Genomic DNA, 15,132 nt, shown 5'->3' with positions numbered 1-15,132 from the left:
CCCATTATTTTGTATTAATTTTAATAAATTAATGAGAATGAATTAAATACAGCTCTTCAGGCTGACTTTTAGTTATCTTGTGTTAAACTTAAAAATCTACTGTGAATTTCTTCTTCCATTCCCAAGTGCTTTGCCACCCAAATGTGTAGTTTGGTGGTAACTATACTGTCCATATACTGCAAACTTGGGATGTTTCAAACAATCAGAGATGAGTTGCAACACTCCCGCTCTTCTGAATTGCTGAGCCAGCTTTTGTATCTCTGCCATGCATGGCCATGCACTAGTGCCGTGTATACACTGATCGTGCTGACATCTCTGTTTTCTTACAGACCTTTTTTATTGTTAATAGACTGAGCTTTAGCAGGAATAGTGGTGCTGACAGTATGATGAGCATACAGTGAATAGCAAATTAATTCATTATTAAGTTGAAATATAGCTATGACTTTAGGATTTTACTTGATGCCTCTTCTTTTTATATGCTAACAATCACTAGCAAAAGAATTATTTAAAATCTGTAAAGTGTTTTTGCCGTAACCTCCCCCAGCAAAAAAAAATCAAAGGACATGGGGAAAAGTAGACTATGGTACTGCAATTGTGTTCACACAAAGGAATTGTTTACTTAAAGCCTTAAAAAGGGAATTTTTACAGAATTGGATTCACAGGCACTAAAATTGTCAAAACACTAAATTTTGCTTATAAAGAAATAAACTGATGTTAGGTTAAACTCGTCGGTCTTTCTCAGTCTTCTAAACATTTTCTGTATTTTGGAAGCCTACAATAATTTTTAAATCAGAGTTCTTTACTGTTAAATTGTTTTTCACCTTTATACTCTTCTTAAAAAGAAAAAAGGATTTTTCATTAGTAAATACAAGTGTTCACACAAGATGATGTGGTTTGGGAGTCCCTAGGTTTTTTTGCTAGCAAATATTTTGACTATGCATATCTTAAATGGTTAACGTCTATACCAAAAAATACTTGACATGGTTAAGTATAATCTTTCATGTAAGGATCCAGCTATATAGTTGCAAACTTGTTAGAGTTCTCTCCGATTACTTTCATTATAATTGCTTGCTATCGTGCTGGTCAGAAGCATGCTTATAATTTCTAAAATTCATGTACTTGGTGGTTATTATATATACAGTTATTCTTATGCCAGTGTTGTTCTTCAGCTTAAATCAAAGATGCTGAGCCTATGGACAGCAAGTCACTGCAATCAACATGAAAAATCTCCTCCAGCCCAAGAATTGTTTTTTTGCTATGTGATGGGGACTGGGCAGCAAGCCTTGTGGCTTGAGTTGCTGCAGATCCACTCCACGGGGGCTGCCTTCTCAAGCCATCCCTGTCATATTCCTAGCTACGTTTCTGTCGTTGGACTGAAATCACACATCTTGTGCTTTGCGCGAAATTGGATTCTGTCGCATCGTAAAAATACAGATGCATTCCAGATTACATGGCACTTCTGTCATGCGACTGCAGATGCATCAGTCATATAAGTGCTATCTGCATTTTGATCATAAAGAATGTGGGAGTAGAGCACAGCATTCCATCTTTACCTCTTTAAAATCTTTTCATGATTTGCAGTTCTTAAGTTTAAGTTTCTCTGTTTTTGTTGGAGTAGAGGAAGGATATTTTCCAGATTTTATATATATATATATATATGTATATTTACTTTATTGGTAGTTAGACTAAAACAAGAACAGACATTAAATGAACTTAAATTTAGGTAGTATTTCAGGATTTTATTGGAAGTTTGGATTTCAGTAGTTCTTTTCTTCTTTCCTGATTTACTTTCTTCATTTCATCCAGTGTATTTGTAGAGACTTAATCAAATCTTTTAGCCTTTGGTTTATTGGCTTGGTAAGCGAAACTTACCTCACTCTAGGGAAAAGTAAAGTACTTGGTTCACCAGAAAAAATCAGGAACCTGCATACCTCTTCCTGTTCTGGTGCAGCTTTCTTGAATGTGGCTCAGCATTGTGTGAGGTCTCACCAATGCTGTGTACAGTGGCAAGTATTTTTATTTTTACACTTTGGGTTTCACTTACCCCTGTGTTTTCTGTAGCTTGCTATCATTGTGATTGACAAGATGTCTCTAGATTTTTCCAGCATCCAGCTTACAGCAGAGAATCATTGTTTTCTTAAATATGCATGATCTTTCATTTTTATATAGTATCCCATTTTTGTTGTCCAAGATCATTACTCTCTTCTAGTATAATAACCTTATTTTTCTGAACAGACAATGCTTCTCAACACAGTCAGCAAAAAATTTCACTGGAATTTTTTGCATGGTGTGTTGTAAACACTATCTTAGTCCAAGAATGATTTGTATTTGCTGCATTTGGCCAAGACTGAAGACTGCATTCAGTTAAAACAGTGATTTTACGCATTTTAGAGTTCAAATAAACCTATTGGATTCTTTTCTGCTCTTCATTTGTTGAAATACACACAGGCAGTTTGAGGAATGCATTCCAAAATAGACATAGAACCTGCAACCTTTTGTACGTATTGGTACATCCAAGTTTTTGTCACCCAGGGAGCAAGGAAGGAAAAACACCAGTTGTCTTTCTTACTTTATAAACACTGTAAAGGAAATAAGTAATTCTCTGTTTTCATTTTGTAAAGCACACTTTTAACTGTTCAAAGTATGTCTGCCCAATTCTGTGTGTTGATGTTAGTTGATCAAGATTTGTTTAAATCTGTTGAGTGATTCCCTTAGGTTATTTTGATGAAAATGTACTGAGTTTGAAAGTTCATCCTTTATTTAAATAGACAAAATGTTAACTGAATTTTTAACACCTTAGAGGATTTTTTTTGAAAAATATTATCAAAAGTAAAGTTAGATTTTTAAAATTTTTTTTACTTGTCTATTTGCTACTGATATTAATACTTTTTAGGACGGAAAGTTTAATATCAGGCGTGTTCATATTCTTCTGATGTTTAACTTATACATGTCTGTGATGCAACTAGATGCGATGACTATAAATACCTTACTGTCTTAGAATAACAAATTCTAAATCTGAAGGTTATTAGGAGATAACCATAACATATCAGACACTGTACCAAGCAACTATCTAGCTTTCTGCTAATACATGCAGTATGGTCATCATTAAAAACTAATTAGAAGGCATTTCATTTTAAGTTAAACATTGTTTGGCTTCGTTTGTGAATACTCGTAATAATTTTTATTCCAATTTGCAGTAATGGAACAGCTACAGGATCCAGTTATGCAAGAAGATGCAAATATTAAAGCTATTAATGAAGAGTACAGGAAAGCCTTTATTTTTATCAATAAAGGACTGAATGCAGATGAACTGGGTCACAAGGAAGAGGCAAGAAGTTATTATAAGCAAGGGCTTGACCACTTGCTCCGAGGAGTTAGCATTCCATCGCAGGGTCCTGCATGTGTAGGGTCCCAGTGGGAGTCTGCTAGGCAAATGCAACAGAAGATGAGGGAGACCCTCCAAAATGTTCACGCTCGACTTGGCATTCTAGAAGAAAACACCCCACCTGTACAAGCAAGTCCTGCTGCAATGGGTGCTCCTGCTGGGGTTCCTAAGTTGTACCCATCCATTCCTTCCAAAGAAAAGCCAGAAAGACCTCCTGCCCCTACTTCTCTGTTTGTACCAAGTCAGCCACCTGCAGCGGATGGAAGTGTTGCAACTGTGAGCCAGGGCCAAATTCCAGCTATGAGTCCATCATCTGCAAAACCTCTTTGTCTGCCAAATGAAGCACCTCCTGCCTATACTCCTCAAGCTACCAATGGCCATTTTACTGTGTCTTATGGCACAGACTCCGGGGAGTTTTCTTCTGTGGGTGAGGACTACTACAGTAAGTGTACTCAGCCACCTCCCCTTGAAAACCTGGGAGTGGATGCAGATGAGCTGATCTTGATTCCCCAAGGAGTACAAATATTCTTTGTGACTCCTGATGGGCAGGTTAGTGCTCCTTCATATCCTGGATATCTACGCATTGTGAAGTTCTTGGATACAGATAGTGAGACGGCCCAGAATCGTCCACCTGCATTTCTTCAGGTAACAGGAAAATAATTTTCTTCTTTAATTAAATTACAGGAACTGTCATAAGACTTTAAAAGGCAATCTTAGTCTCTTGCTCTTCTGAGCCTAAATCTCTGTGTGCTAATATGAAGTATGGTACAGCTGTTGGAAAAACGGTTTTCTGCAAATACACACTTTTATGAATTCTTCTGCAAAAATCACCTCTGTGTCTTCCCAAGGTTGTCAAGTGCTGACTGTTCTGGTGAATTCCATTTTCTAAAGATTTGACTTAACGTGTCTTTTCATTTCATAAAATTAATTAATAGAGAAGATATGTTGATTCACCTGTTGTAACCAACCAGTGTAAAACGGGGTTGCGCACTACCCACTTCAGTCTCTACTAGTGATAAGGTATTGCAGTTCGGACAACTGATAGTTTGGATACGTCGGGCCATGTTAATCCAGACCCTGAACTACAATTAAAAAAGATATATTATTTGGATTTTTTCAGTCCATGCTTGCTTCACGTGGACATGTTCTGTAACGTACATTGTGTTTCTGGTTTGGTTTCTGACTTTGGATCTCCTTGTCACTGCTAAGATTGGCTGTTTGGTCTCATCAGCGAAGGAACAAACAAAAACTGCCTGGTTTTGGGTTTGCTGGTTCACCTCCACCTGTGTTAGCTGTCTTCAACAGTCAGCCAGCAACAGCCATATGTTCTCTTTGTCCTGTCATACAAACCTGTCCTGAGATCTGCAGGAAGTTATAGGTGCTGTGAATCCTGACTTGTTTAGCAGTGCTTTTCATCTGCTGCTATACCTGGGCATCAAGACTAGACCTCAGTTAAGAGGCTACCAGCCTGAATTATATTCCTGTGAAAATTAGGTTTTTCTCTATATTAGACTGTCAGAACTAATCAAGAATGATATTTCCACAATCACGTGGGTTTTTTGGTTTTGGGGCATTTTTCTTTTCTTTTTTTTTTTTCAAGGTGGCATAAGGCTTTTTTATTTTTCTTACTGAACTTCATGGAAAATCAAGCTTGGGGTGCTTATCAGTACGTTCTGCCTGCCTTTCTTTTTAAAAGGGTCCTTTAATTCCTTTATGTAATTATCTTTTTCTAGGTTTGTGACTGGTTGTATCCTCTAATGTGTAACCAGTCTCCTGTTCTGTGCTGCAATACTGGAGTCTACATGTTCCCTGACACGATGTCCCAGATACCGGGGTCTTACGTGGGAGTAGTGCTGTCTTCAGAACTTCCAGCAGCTGACAGAGAACTCTTTGAGGATCTCTTAAAACAGATGTCTGACCTTCGAATCCAGGTAAGCTTCTGTGCTGCCTGTTTTAAGCCAATAAGGAAAGGTGTAAATGATCAGTATGTTCTCCCATTTACAGTTAGTTGTGTAAAACTGCAAAGTTCTGTGTCTTGCTTGGTGAGCTCCCCAGTGAGAAACAGATGAAGTAGTCAAGATTAAGCAACCTAGTAATGAAACTGTAGGCCCTGTGAGATGGGAGGACAGAAATTTTAAAATACTAAATGGTAAGCACAGAGAGGAATTGGAGAACGTTTTGTGTATTTTCTCTATTTTTCCAAAAGATAATATAGGACCCAAAATGAAATTTTGTGTTCAGGAGAAAGCACTTTTTTTTCCTGTATGCGTGCACACACATTCACACACTCTCTGTGTAGTTTTGGTGATACCATTCTTGGAATATTGTGCCCAAATGTGTTTACAGTTCAAAAACGTTAAGCAGTTTCTGAGAAGGCCTGTGAAAATAATGGGTACCTCAAAAATCTGCCTGCAAATGGGATCTCAAAATAGATAAATCTGGTGCCTCATAACAGTAAGATATTGACAGACAAAGAAAACAGAAAAAAAAACCAAACCCCACATAGTCTAACAAAGATGCAATGAGATACAGTGACTGAAAACAAGGTGAAAAATGTTACTGTAAGAGCACTGGAGCACCATTTCAGGAAGAACGGTAATCAATAACTACTTACAAGCTCATAGCAAGATTGTATCTTTTCATGAAGGGTAGAATCTTGTTGAATCACCAATATTTGAATGCAGTGATGATGAAGGACCAGATGAAGGATCACGTGGGCAGAGTTCTGTTATGGTATAAATCCTGTTGAATTCAGCAGGGAATTTCACTAGCACAGGAAGCCACTAATTTTTACTTTAAAGGGAGAAGTCCTACAGAATTATGTGATGTTTCCATGCAGGACTTACTAGATAAAATTCTGTTATCTTTCCTGCATAGAAGTAGTTCAAATTGGATATTGAATTAGTTCCTTATTGTCCTAAAATTCCCTGTTTTTGTTAATGTTCCCTGATACAATGTCACAGGTGCCAGGAGCCCATGAGAGAGTAGGGTTATCTTCAGAGCTCCCAGCAACTAAGAGAGCGCATTTTGAAGATAAATTTAAACAGATGTCTGGCCACAAAGTCCAGGTAAATTCCAGGACAGTGATTCCAAAATTTTATAGTGTGAAAAAAAAAAAATACATATTGTCACTGAAGTACATGTTAGAACTGCTGAGATTCCAGACTCGAATGACAGCAGTAATGTATGCTGTGCCCTGTGAGGGTTGGGTTTTTTTGGTTGTTTTTTGGGTTGGTTGGTTGGTTGTTTTGTTAAGAGCTGATTCAGTTACTGCAGGCTACCACGTTTTGCAAATGAGCAGATTTCTGGAGTTTTAAAAACTCTGATACAGAACAAATATTTCAATGCCTAGTCTGATGGACATTTAATGTGTCTTGTTTTATGTAGTACTCATGAGGATCTAATTAACAGCTATATTTAATGTAATGATAGTAGAGTCACTTGTCTTATTAGAGAATCAATTTCTGCTCCTTAGTATAGTCTGTAGAAGTCTCATTTACTGTTTTTCTACATAGTGACCCAAACTGTGGTGTAACTAAATTATAACTGGAACGTAGTTTGGGTTTTTTATTGGTGTGTGTTTGTTTGGTTTTTAGCTATAGCTGTGTAGTAAGGTTATTTCTCTTACCCGGCCCCCAAAGTGTTTTGGTTGCATGCTAAAGACATTTCTTGAACATGAGATTTCACGCTGCTGTCAAGCAGTAATTGATAACATAGTACATGTCAGTGATACATTGTTCACCTTCTAGGTAGCAACCTTCCAAGTCTTAATGTACTCTTTTCTGTTAATGTTGGTTTTGTTTTGTTTTGCTGCAACAGTCATCTTTGTGCAATATCCTCCTTTCATTTCCAGTAAACATTTCAAGGGAATCTAAGAATTCCATGTCATATCAAATATTACTCTATATTGTGTATTCTATTCTACTTACAGGTTTTATCTATGAATGCTTTCATTTAGACTCTTCTCGACTAAACAAAAAGGGTTTTTCTTTCTATCCCTTATTAACTAGCAGTGTTTTCAATCATTGAAATGTTTGTTTTTTTTTTTACTTTTACATTGGAAAAGTCCTAAAAATAAAATCTGACGAAATCTAAATCTATTAGTTTTGGTTTTGGGTGGTTTTTTTTGCTTTCTGTAATTAAAGGTTAACTATATGTTGTCTGTGAACTGGGTAAAGGTACAATTTTTAGCAACACTAACCAGACTGTGGTGGTGGTGGTTGCTATGTTTGAATAATTAACACCTACTCCAGAAACTCTAGTGTTTGACATGAAATTGCACAGAACCTATACACCCAACTTTAAATGGGGAGCAGTGTCACGCACAGCTTGATGTGTTCCTTGGCTGTGCCAGTCTGCAAAAGCATCAACAGCGCACAGAATGAATAATCTCCTTTATTTTTGAATTTAGGAGGAAAGGATGAGGAGCAAAACAACCAGAACAGCTGCATTCTTTTAGTGCAGCTGGGTTCTCCGACCAAAGACTGCAGTCCCCATATTGAATTACAACAGAGTTGGCTTCCCTCCGATAAGATAAAAATGATAGGTGGACAAGTCTCTTATCTTTTTTGCTAGTTAACTTGTACTTTAAGTTTTCCCTACTTAGCTACTCGACCATATGGCCGTGTTGGCAAGCAAATCTTTTCATTGTAACTGGATGAAGAAAGTGTACAGAAAGTGCTGAGCTGTCTGATAAGCTTTTTTGAATGCGTAGCACTTCTGTGCAAAAGTAATTGAATCACAAATTTCCCTTGAGTTTCTGTACACTTACCCAATGAATACACAACATTAGCATTATTTGATAATGGATCTGCATCATCTAAAACACCTGAACCAGAAATGCTGATGATATGTTGTGAAGTAGATTCTCAGATGTTTGTTTTTACTTGTTAGCCTTCAGAAGCCTCTGGTGATGCAATTAACTTGCCTCAGACTGTACGTATCCAACCACAACCTGAAGGAGCGGAAAATCAAAAAGAGTTGCCAGAATGGAGTGAGAAAGTTGCCCATGGAATCTTGTCAGGTACTGTTGTAATAAGAGGATTGTGTTGAATAAAAAAACTTCTGTGAGTAACATTTAAACAGTATTTTCACCTAAATGCATGAGTGCTGGTAGAAGCTGAGTGGTCAGAAGTTGTTGTTCACCAGTTCCAGTTGTGATCATCTAATGGATACTTTGATGAGCTTTATAAAAACAGTGCAGAATTTAAATTCATTGCCAACAGTCTTGATGAGCGCAAATGAGTTAGGCTCCTCATCTGACTATATGTTAGGATATTGCCTCCTGTGACTCAAACCACTGTGATAGAACAATTTTACTCCTGTACGAGCTGTTATGTTAAAGCAGGCATCTATTGTGATTTCTGCAGATAAACTTTTTTTTTTTTCCTTTGAGTACCTCTGGAATATACTAATGACCACCAGCTGATTGTAATAAACATGAATCTGCTAGGAAGGCTAGAAGGCTGAGTTGTACATTTTCAGAATGTTAATAGCATTGAGATGTGCAGTTCTGTCACTTCTGACCCAGCTGGGGCTTGGATCTCTGTTAAAAACCTGAGTATCTGTATTAAGCTGATATTTGGATGAGGGCTGGCTGTATTAAACTTAAATAAAGCAAACTGGAAAAATGTGGGTAGTGTAGGAGCAGAAATTGCTGCAGGAATTCATTCTGACCCATTCAGAGAAGAGCATAATTGCAGACTGTGTTATCAGTAATGTTTCTAAAGTCAGTGTTGCAAAGACAGCGGAGGGAAGGCTGTGGGAATCATAGTCTGTAAAACTGCACATTCTAAGAAAAACAATTTTTTGCCTTGAAGGTGCATCTTGGGTAAGCTGGGGCCTAATAAAAGGAGCAGAGTATACTGGTAAAGCTATCCACAAAGGAGCTTCTAAACTGCGAGAACACATTCAACCGGAAGAAAAACCTCTGGAAGTCAACCCAACTGTAGCAAAGGGGCTTCAGGTAGCCAAACAGGCTACTGGAGGCGCTGTGAAAGTCAGCCAATTCTTAGGTAAAAATTTCCACCTCATGGTATATTATATTTTTGCTTTAAGTAGTAAATATTCTGTAAAATGAGAGCTGGTTTCTCTGAACTATATAGAGAAGCGACTGACCTGATAAAAAACAGTGATCAGTAGTTTGTGCCTAGTTATCTTCTGCAAGAGACATGCTTTAGGACTAATAATTATTACATGGCCTTGAGGCATCTTTTTCTTTCCTAAAAGAATAGTCTGTACAGTCTTAAGTTTTGTGTGTTTTCAAGTTCTAGACGGTTAATTCAAAATGGTCTCTCCCTCTCTTCTTAAGTTGATAACTGCGTATTTTAAAAGCCGTACTGTCACTGGTTGCTAACAGACATATTGTACCACTACAAAATGTGTGTGTGCTTGCATGTTTTTAAATATGCATAACCTGAAACAAGTCAATTAGACTCTGTATAAACTTCCAGACAGAAATGGCTTGGTGTTCACAGGCACTTGGTAACCCTAGCAGCTCTCAGTAACTTCATTCTGTTACTTACGTGTGTTAATGTTTATATTTCGTGGCTAGTGACTCCTCCAAGTTTAAAAGCAAATTGTGCTGGATGTTATATAGCTGGAATGATCATAAGAAAGACTTCTCCAGCAGACAAGTCAGGAAAGAAACACAGCTCGTTCTCTATCTGCAAGTTGGGGATAACAAAGCAATGGAAACAGTTAGTGTGACATATATGTATTTCTTATAATGTGCTTTTTAGCCGTAAGAGCAACCTTACTTGTTTCTTAGGAATTGAAGCTGTGCAGAATCTGAAAAATAAGGTTGCTTCTCTGTCAGTTGGGTACTTAAGCATGGATTAAAGTCTGTCCTTCAAATAAGCATATTTTAATAGAAGCAACACTTAAGATTTCAGTGGAGCTTACTTTTAATTAGGAATGAGGACTTTTAAAGATGTTCTATGTTCTTACTAAATAATCTGCATCATTCTTTTATGGTAGTTGAGGGAGTTTGTTCGATAGCAAGCTGTGTCGGAAAGGAGCTGGCTCCACACGTGAAGAAGCACGGCAGCAAATTAGTTCCAGAATCCCTTAAGAAAGATAAAGATGGCAAATCCACTTTTGATGGTGCTCTGGTGGTAGCAGCAAGTGGAGTTCAAGGTAATAAAAAAAACTTATACTTTTTTAATTGCATACTTTTCAATGCTATGAACTCAAATAAGCTGTTCATTTTTACAGGGTTTTCAACAGTGTGGCAAGGTTTAGAAAGTGCAGCAAAGTGCATTGCTAAAAGTGTTTCAACTGAGACTGTAAAAACTGTCAAATACAAGTAAGTTATGCTTTTATCGGTTTCATCTTCTACAACATATTGTCATTGTGTTTGAATACTGGCAAAAAAAAACCTTGTGAAAGTGCAGGGAAGCTAACTGAAATACCTGCTTTGCTCTAATTATGCAGCACACGATAAGCTGCTAAGTGCACAGTAATGAGCATCTCCTGTAAGTAAAAATATGAAATGAGTAAATGATTGTGGTAAGTATTTTTTTAGCTCTCTTCCAGAAGTATTACAGCTTTCAGCTATGTTACAAACGCTGTTCAGATTTATATTGCTCTACAGTATAATGTCATTATGAAAAAAGTTATCATTTTAAAGCTGTCAGCTCCGATCCCGAATTTATGTAAACTTAGCTAAATTTGAAGAAAAATGGAAGAACTTCAACTGTCAGCAGGTCTGACTAAAGTGAGGAAGTACAAAAGAGAATATTGTCTAAGAAAATCCATGGCATAAGTAGCAATAGGATAGCCTCGACTTGCAAAATACAGATGTTATTAGAAAAAGATAATGGGGGAAGAGGATAGTAATATTTGGGATTAAGATAATGTTACTAAGATTATGGAAAGAATGAAGTTGAGCACATGTATTGGAAGATGCTGTGGAGAATAAGGGAATATATGAAATAACTGCAAAATGCATGAAGTGCACCCCTCAAAAAAAGCGAAGAATAAGCAAAAGCATGTAGGTTAAATGGAACTGGTGATAACTGTAGAAAAATAGATGTTAAAAAGGATTGCTGAAAGCGCATACAGGCTCCTAGCAGAAGGCAACAAGGTAAACATCAGCATACAGTACTACATGGATTGGCATTCAGGGTTGTGTTGTGGTGCATTTCAAATAGGAGGCTGGATGTTTATTCTCAGTAGGAATGTCAGGGAGTATTGTACTGGTACTCTTTTCACACAATTTCACATTAATTTTTTTGTTTTAGATATAAAAATAGGAAATATGGAGATCAGCAGTCAACAGCCACTAAGAGTGAAAAACAAGTAATCAAATGTTGCAGTTAATTACAATACAATTGAAAATATTTGATATTTGATCTTTGGAATCTATCTAAATGTATTAATATTCTACGTAATACCTCTTTTGGAAGCTGGTTTCTGTTTCAGTGACAAAGATTTCTGACACTCAAAATACTTCAGTAAACGAGCTAAAATCCACTTAATGGAAACAAAGCTAAAGGAGCATCATCACAGTGTCTCTAAATCAACACAATACTCAGCTAAAACTTAGCCGCAATACCTTTGCAGATGGAATTATAAATATATGCTCATCATATGTGTATGTTGATCAGAACTGGGGAAAAGCGTAGCGCAAATTTTTTCTTTAAAAAAAAAAAAAAAACAGAAAAGGAAGTTAGAAATGATGCAATTGAGACAGGCAAAAATCAATTATCAAATATTAAGAAACTGTTAGTCTAACTGTATTTGATGAGCTACAGTCTAACTGAGGTTACCTATTTTACTGATGTTATATAAAACTGGCTTATAATGTTCTTGAAGTGAAACCAACTAATCAAACTGACAACTACTGCACTTTTGCTGTGAGATTAATTCTGTGATCTGCAAATCAGATGTTGGTGATTCAGGGCTGTTACTCTCTCACAGAATTAAAAACAAAAAAGCACTAATTCTTTTTATCCAGTTTCATTCTTGGTTCCAGCCTTTATACCATGGCTGCTGTACTGATAATGCGATAGATTTTTGGATTCTTTGATAGTCTGTACTTCTCTATAGCATTATTTTGAGGTCCTCAAAGAATCTTTGGTCATAAGAAGCACAGGGAAAAGTAACTCCACTATCTGCTGGGACACTGATGCTGCCAGAAATGTTTCCCTTTGGCCTGGTTTGTCTGATTACAGTGCTCTCTGGGGAAATGTCTGGCTGCCCAGAACAGCTGGAGTTACTGCTCTCACTAGACTCTTGTCCTCCTTCAGTATGCTCTCTCTACTGGTGTAGATGTGTACCTTTCTTCACACTTGAATAATTAATAGGAGGCTGCTGACTTGCCCCCTAAAGCATAAAGAAGCTGGACCCACAGGCTTGTGGAGAGACCGGAGGTTTTCTCTCTTGGCAATTTTCAACAAATTCTCAAGATAGCTTTGAGCCTTTTGGGGTTTTGTGTAACTTTTCCTTCCCCGCCTCCCCTGGGCTTCCCCTTGGCCACTGTTTTGATTCTGCTTCAGACAAGTTTTCACTGCACAACAGATTATTTTTTATTTTTTTTTAGGGACCTTGCTACTTCCAACATATGAGCATAGCCATGTCAGCAATTCTTTGTGCCCGGGAGACCTGTTAGACTGGGTTAATTTGCTTAAGCACAATGGTGCACTACCTCAGTGAGTCTACTTTTGGGACTTTGAAGTAATATGCCAGTGTGTTCCTCTTACACCAGACATAGCATCATATTATGCCTTGCAGACACAGATAAAGGCGATATAGAACAAGTACTAAACAAGCACGATTCTGGCATCAGTGGTACTAACTGAAAAAAATGTGCCTGAGGTGATTCCAGTCCCTTGTTCTGCAACAGGTGAGAAGGTGAGACAGTGTACAGACTGAGAAGGTTTAGCAGCTGCAAGGGTCTAGCTGTGAGGACTTCACTGGGGGAACAGAGGGTACTAGGAGTTTTACCTAAGAACGTAGGTGAAAAAGTACTTAGGTGTTATTTGACATAACTTCCCCCCCCTTCTGCCCTTTCTTATGGTTCTATAGATAAGCCCTCTACTCTTCAAAACTAGATGAGGAGAGAGAAAGACGGGAAGGTTTTAGAGGAAAAAAGGCAGAAGCATATTGGTATCTTTAAAGAATAATCTGTATGATAGAGGAGTAGCCCTTACTCAAATGTCTTGGTAATTTCTAATTTTACTCTTTGAAATTCAGGCTGTGTGCTTATTATTTGTTCTTGGTAATTTCTGCTTTCAAAAGAATTTTAGTGAAGAGAACACCACCAAGTAAACGTATTTACAAAGCTGCTGTCTTTCTTAAAGGTATGGGGATGATGCTGGCCATGCTACAGACAACGCTATGAATTCTGCAATCAATGTTGGTGTGACAGCATTTAACATTGACAATATTGGTATCAAAGCTGTTGTAAAGAGAACTGCAAAGGAAACCGGCCATGCTGTGTTAGATGAATATAAAGTATTGGATAACGAGAAGAAGGATAAAAAATGAAAGCGATGAAATGTTTCTCAAAGCCTTACATTAGAGATGAAACTTCCTATTTAGAAGTAACTGCATTGCTAATCTGCGATTTAACACGAATCACACTGTACTTTTCAAGCACCTGTTACTTTATTTGACATGAAAATGTAAAAGTAGGGAGGGCATTTGTAGAAGGAAAAATTAAAGTTGTCTTAACTCCTCATTCTGTATTGAACAAGGGGTTTAAGCAACTGGTTCAGGGCTTTAGACAAATGGAAGGATATCAGTTTGCAGTTAATAAACTTGCCTCTGTAAGCACTTTTTCAAAATATAATACGGACTAATAGATTAATGTAGAAATAGTACTGTGAATATTTTTGTAATACTTTATATTTGTAAAGAAGGTGGTGATACAGAACAAATAGGATTACTAATTCTGGAACAAATAGAATTACTAGTTTTGTTTTTTAACTAACCTTAAGAGTTAGTTTTACTAAACCAGCTTTGTCTTATTTAATATGCACTACTAAATAAGCTTTGTGTTTCATTGTTTTGTAGAGAATTTCCCCTTCCAGCTACCAAACAGCTAATCTTATCCAAAGTTCATGTTAGAAGAAATGAAAGATGAACCTCAGGTAACTAGGTATTTATTCCCTTTAAAACTTTTTTTTTTCCATCCAGCATATAAGCAAACCAAAGATATTAAGTGTTTCTTCTAAAAGAGGGTATTTGCAACTCTAGAAAAATGTATTCTCCCATTGAATCCATAAGGAATATACAAAGATTCTTTGAAATTGAGATTTTTATGTAGAGAGAATTTTATTTTATGTTTTTGCATAAATTAAAGTATTTTTCTGTAAAAACATTCTATAGAGGACACTAGGAACTTCTATGCATTCTGTACTTTTCAGCCAATCCAGAAAGATTCAGAGTATATATCATGGCCTCCTAACGGAAGAGAGTATGTATTTGCTTCAACTAGTAGCTCTAACAGTCAGCATCTTTATTCCATTAATCTCATAGTTGCACAAGGTATTTCTTTAAAGGGTATGAAGACAAGCCCTTCTAATGAAGAGATGTGTCTGGAATAGAATAGACACTACTGTGTAGGTTTTTCATCCTGTTCCTAGTGCAGTGTGAAATAACTCCATCTGTAGAACCCTTGAGATGCTTTTAGGCTGCTACTTATTTAACAGTTCATTATTGAGTTTTAAGGCTGCTACACATTCTAATATTGGCTGGACCTGCAGCAAACAGAACACCATCAATTTACAATTTATCTCCAT

General features: G+C 37.0%; 1 protein-coding gene across 2 annotated transcripts; it reads left to right on the top strand.

Moving 5' to 3' along the window:
- Positions 1-3,199: 3,199 nt before the first annotated feature.
- SPG20 (spastic paraplegia 20 (Troyer syndrome)) lies at positions 3,200-13,876 on the top strand. 2 transcript variants are annotated; one of them, XM_009888400.1, is made up of 8 exons: positions 3,200-4,030; positions 5,119-5,316; positions 6,349-6,453; positions 8,279-8,408; positions 9,205-9,399; positions 10,364-10,522; positions 10,601-10,691; positions 13,690-13,876. In XM_009888400.1, exons 1-8 carry the CDS (start codon positions 3,200-3,202, stop codon positions 13,874-13,876), a joined length of 1,896 nt encoding a protein of 631 aa, XP_009886702.1. The 2 variants fall into 2 exon arrangements, with proteins under 2 accessions (XP_009886702.1, XP_009886703.1); XM_009888401.1 differs by lacking the exon at positions 6,349-6,453.
- The last annotated feature ends 1,256 nt before the right edge of the window (positions 13,877-15,132 follow it).

This window comes from Charadrius vociferus, unplaced genomic scaffold (genome assembly GCF_000708025.1).
Source record: "Charadrius vociferus isolate BGI_N301 unplaced genomic scaffold, ASM70802v2 scaffold16, whole genome shotgun sequence".
NCBI lineage: Eukaryota > Metazoa > Chordata > Aves > Charadriiformes > Charadriidae > Charadrius > Charadrius vociferus.
Note: the sequence above shows the minus strand (reverse complement) of the source record. Positions and strands in the feature narration are given on the sequence as shown.

Coding starts and splice junctions, on each gene's coding strand:
- SPG20 (XM_009888400.1), top strand. CDS start 3,200: ATGGAACAGCTACAGGATCCAGTTATGCAAGAAGATGCAAATATTAAA. Junction 4,031..5,118: donor GTCCACCTGCATTTCTTCAG/GTAACAGGAAAA, acceptor ATCTTTTTCTAG/GTTTGTGACTGGTTGTATCC. Junction 6,454..8,278: donor TGTCTGGCCACAAAGTCCAG/GTAAATTCCAGG, acceptor TTTACTTGTTAG/CCTTCAGAAGCCTCTGGTGA.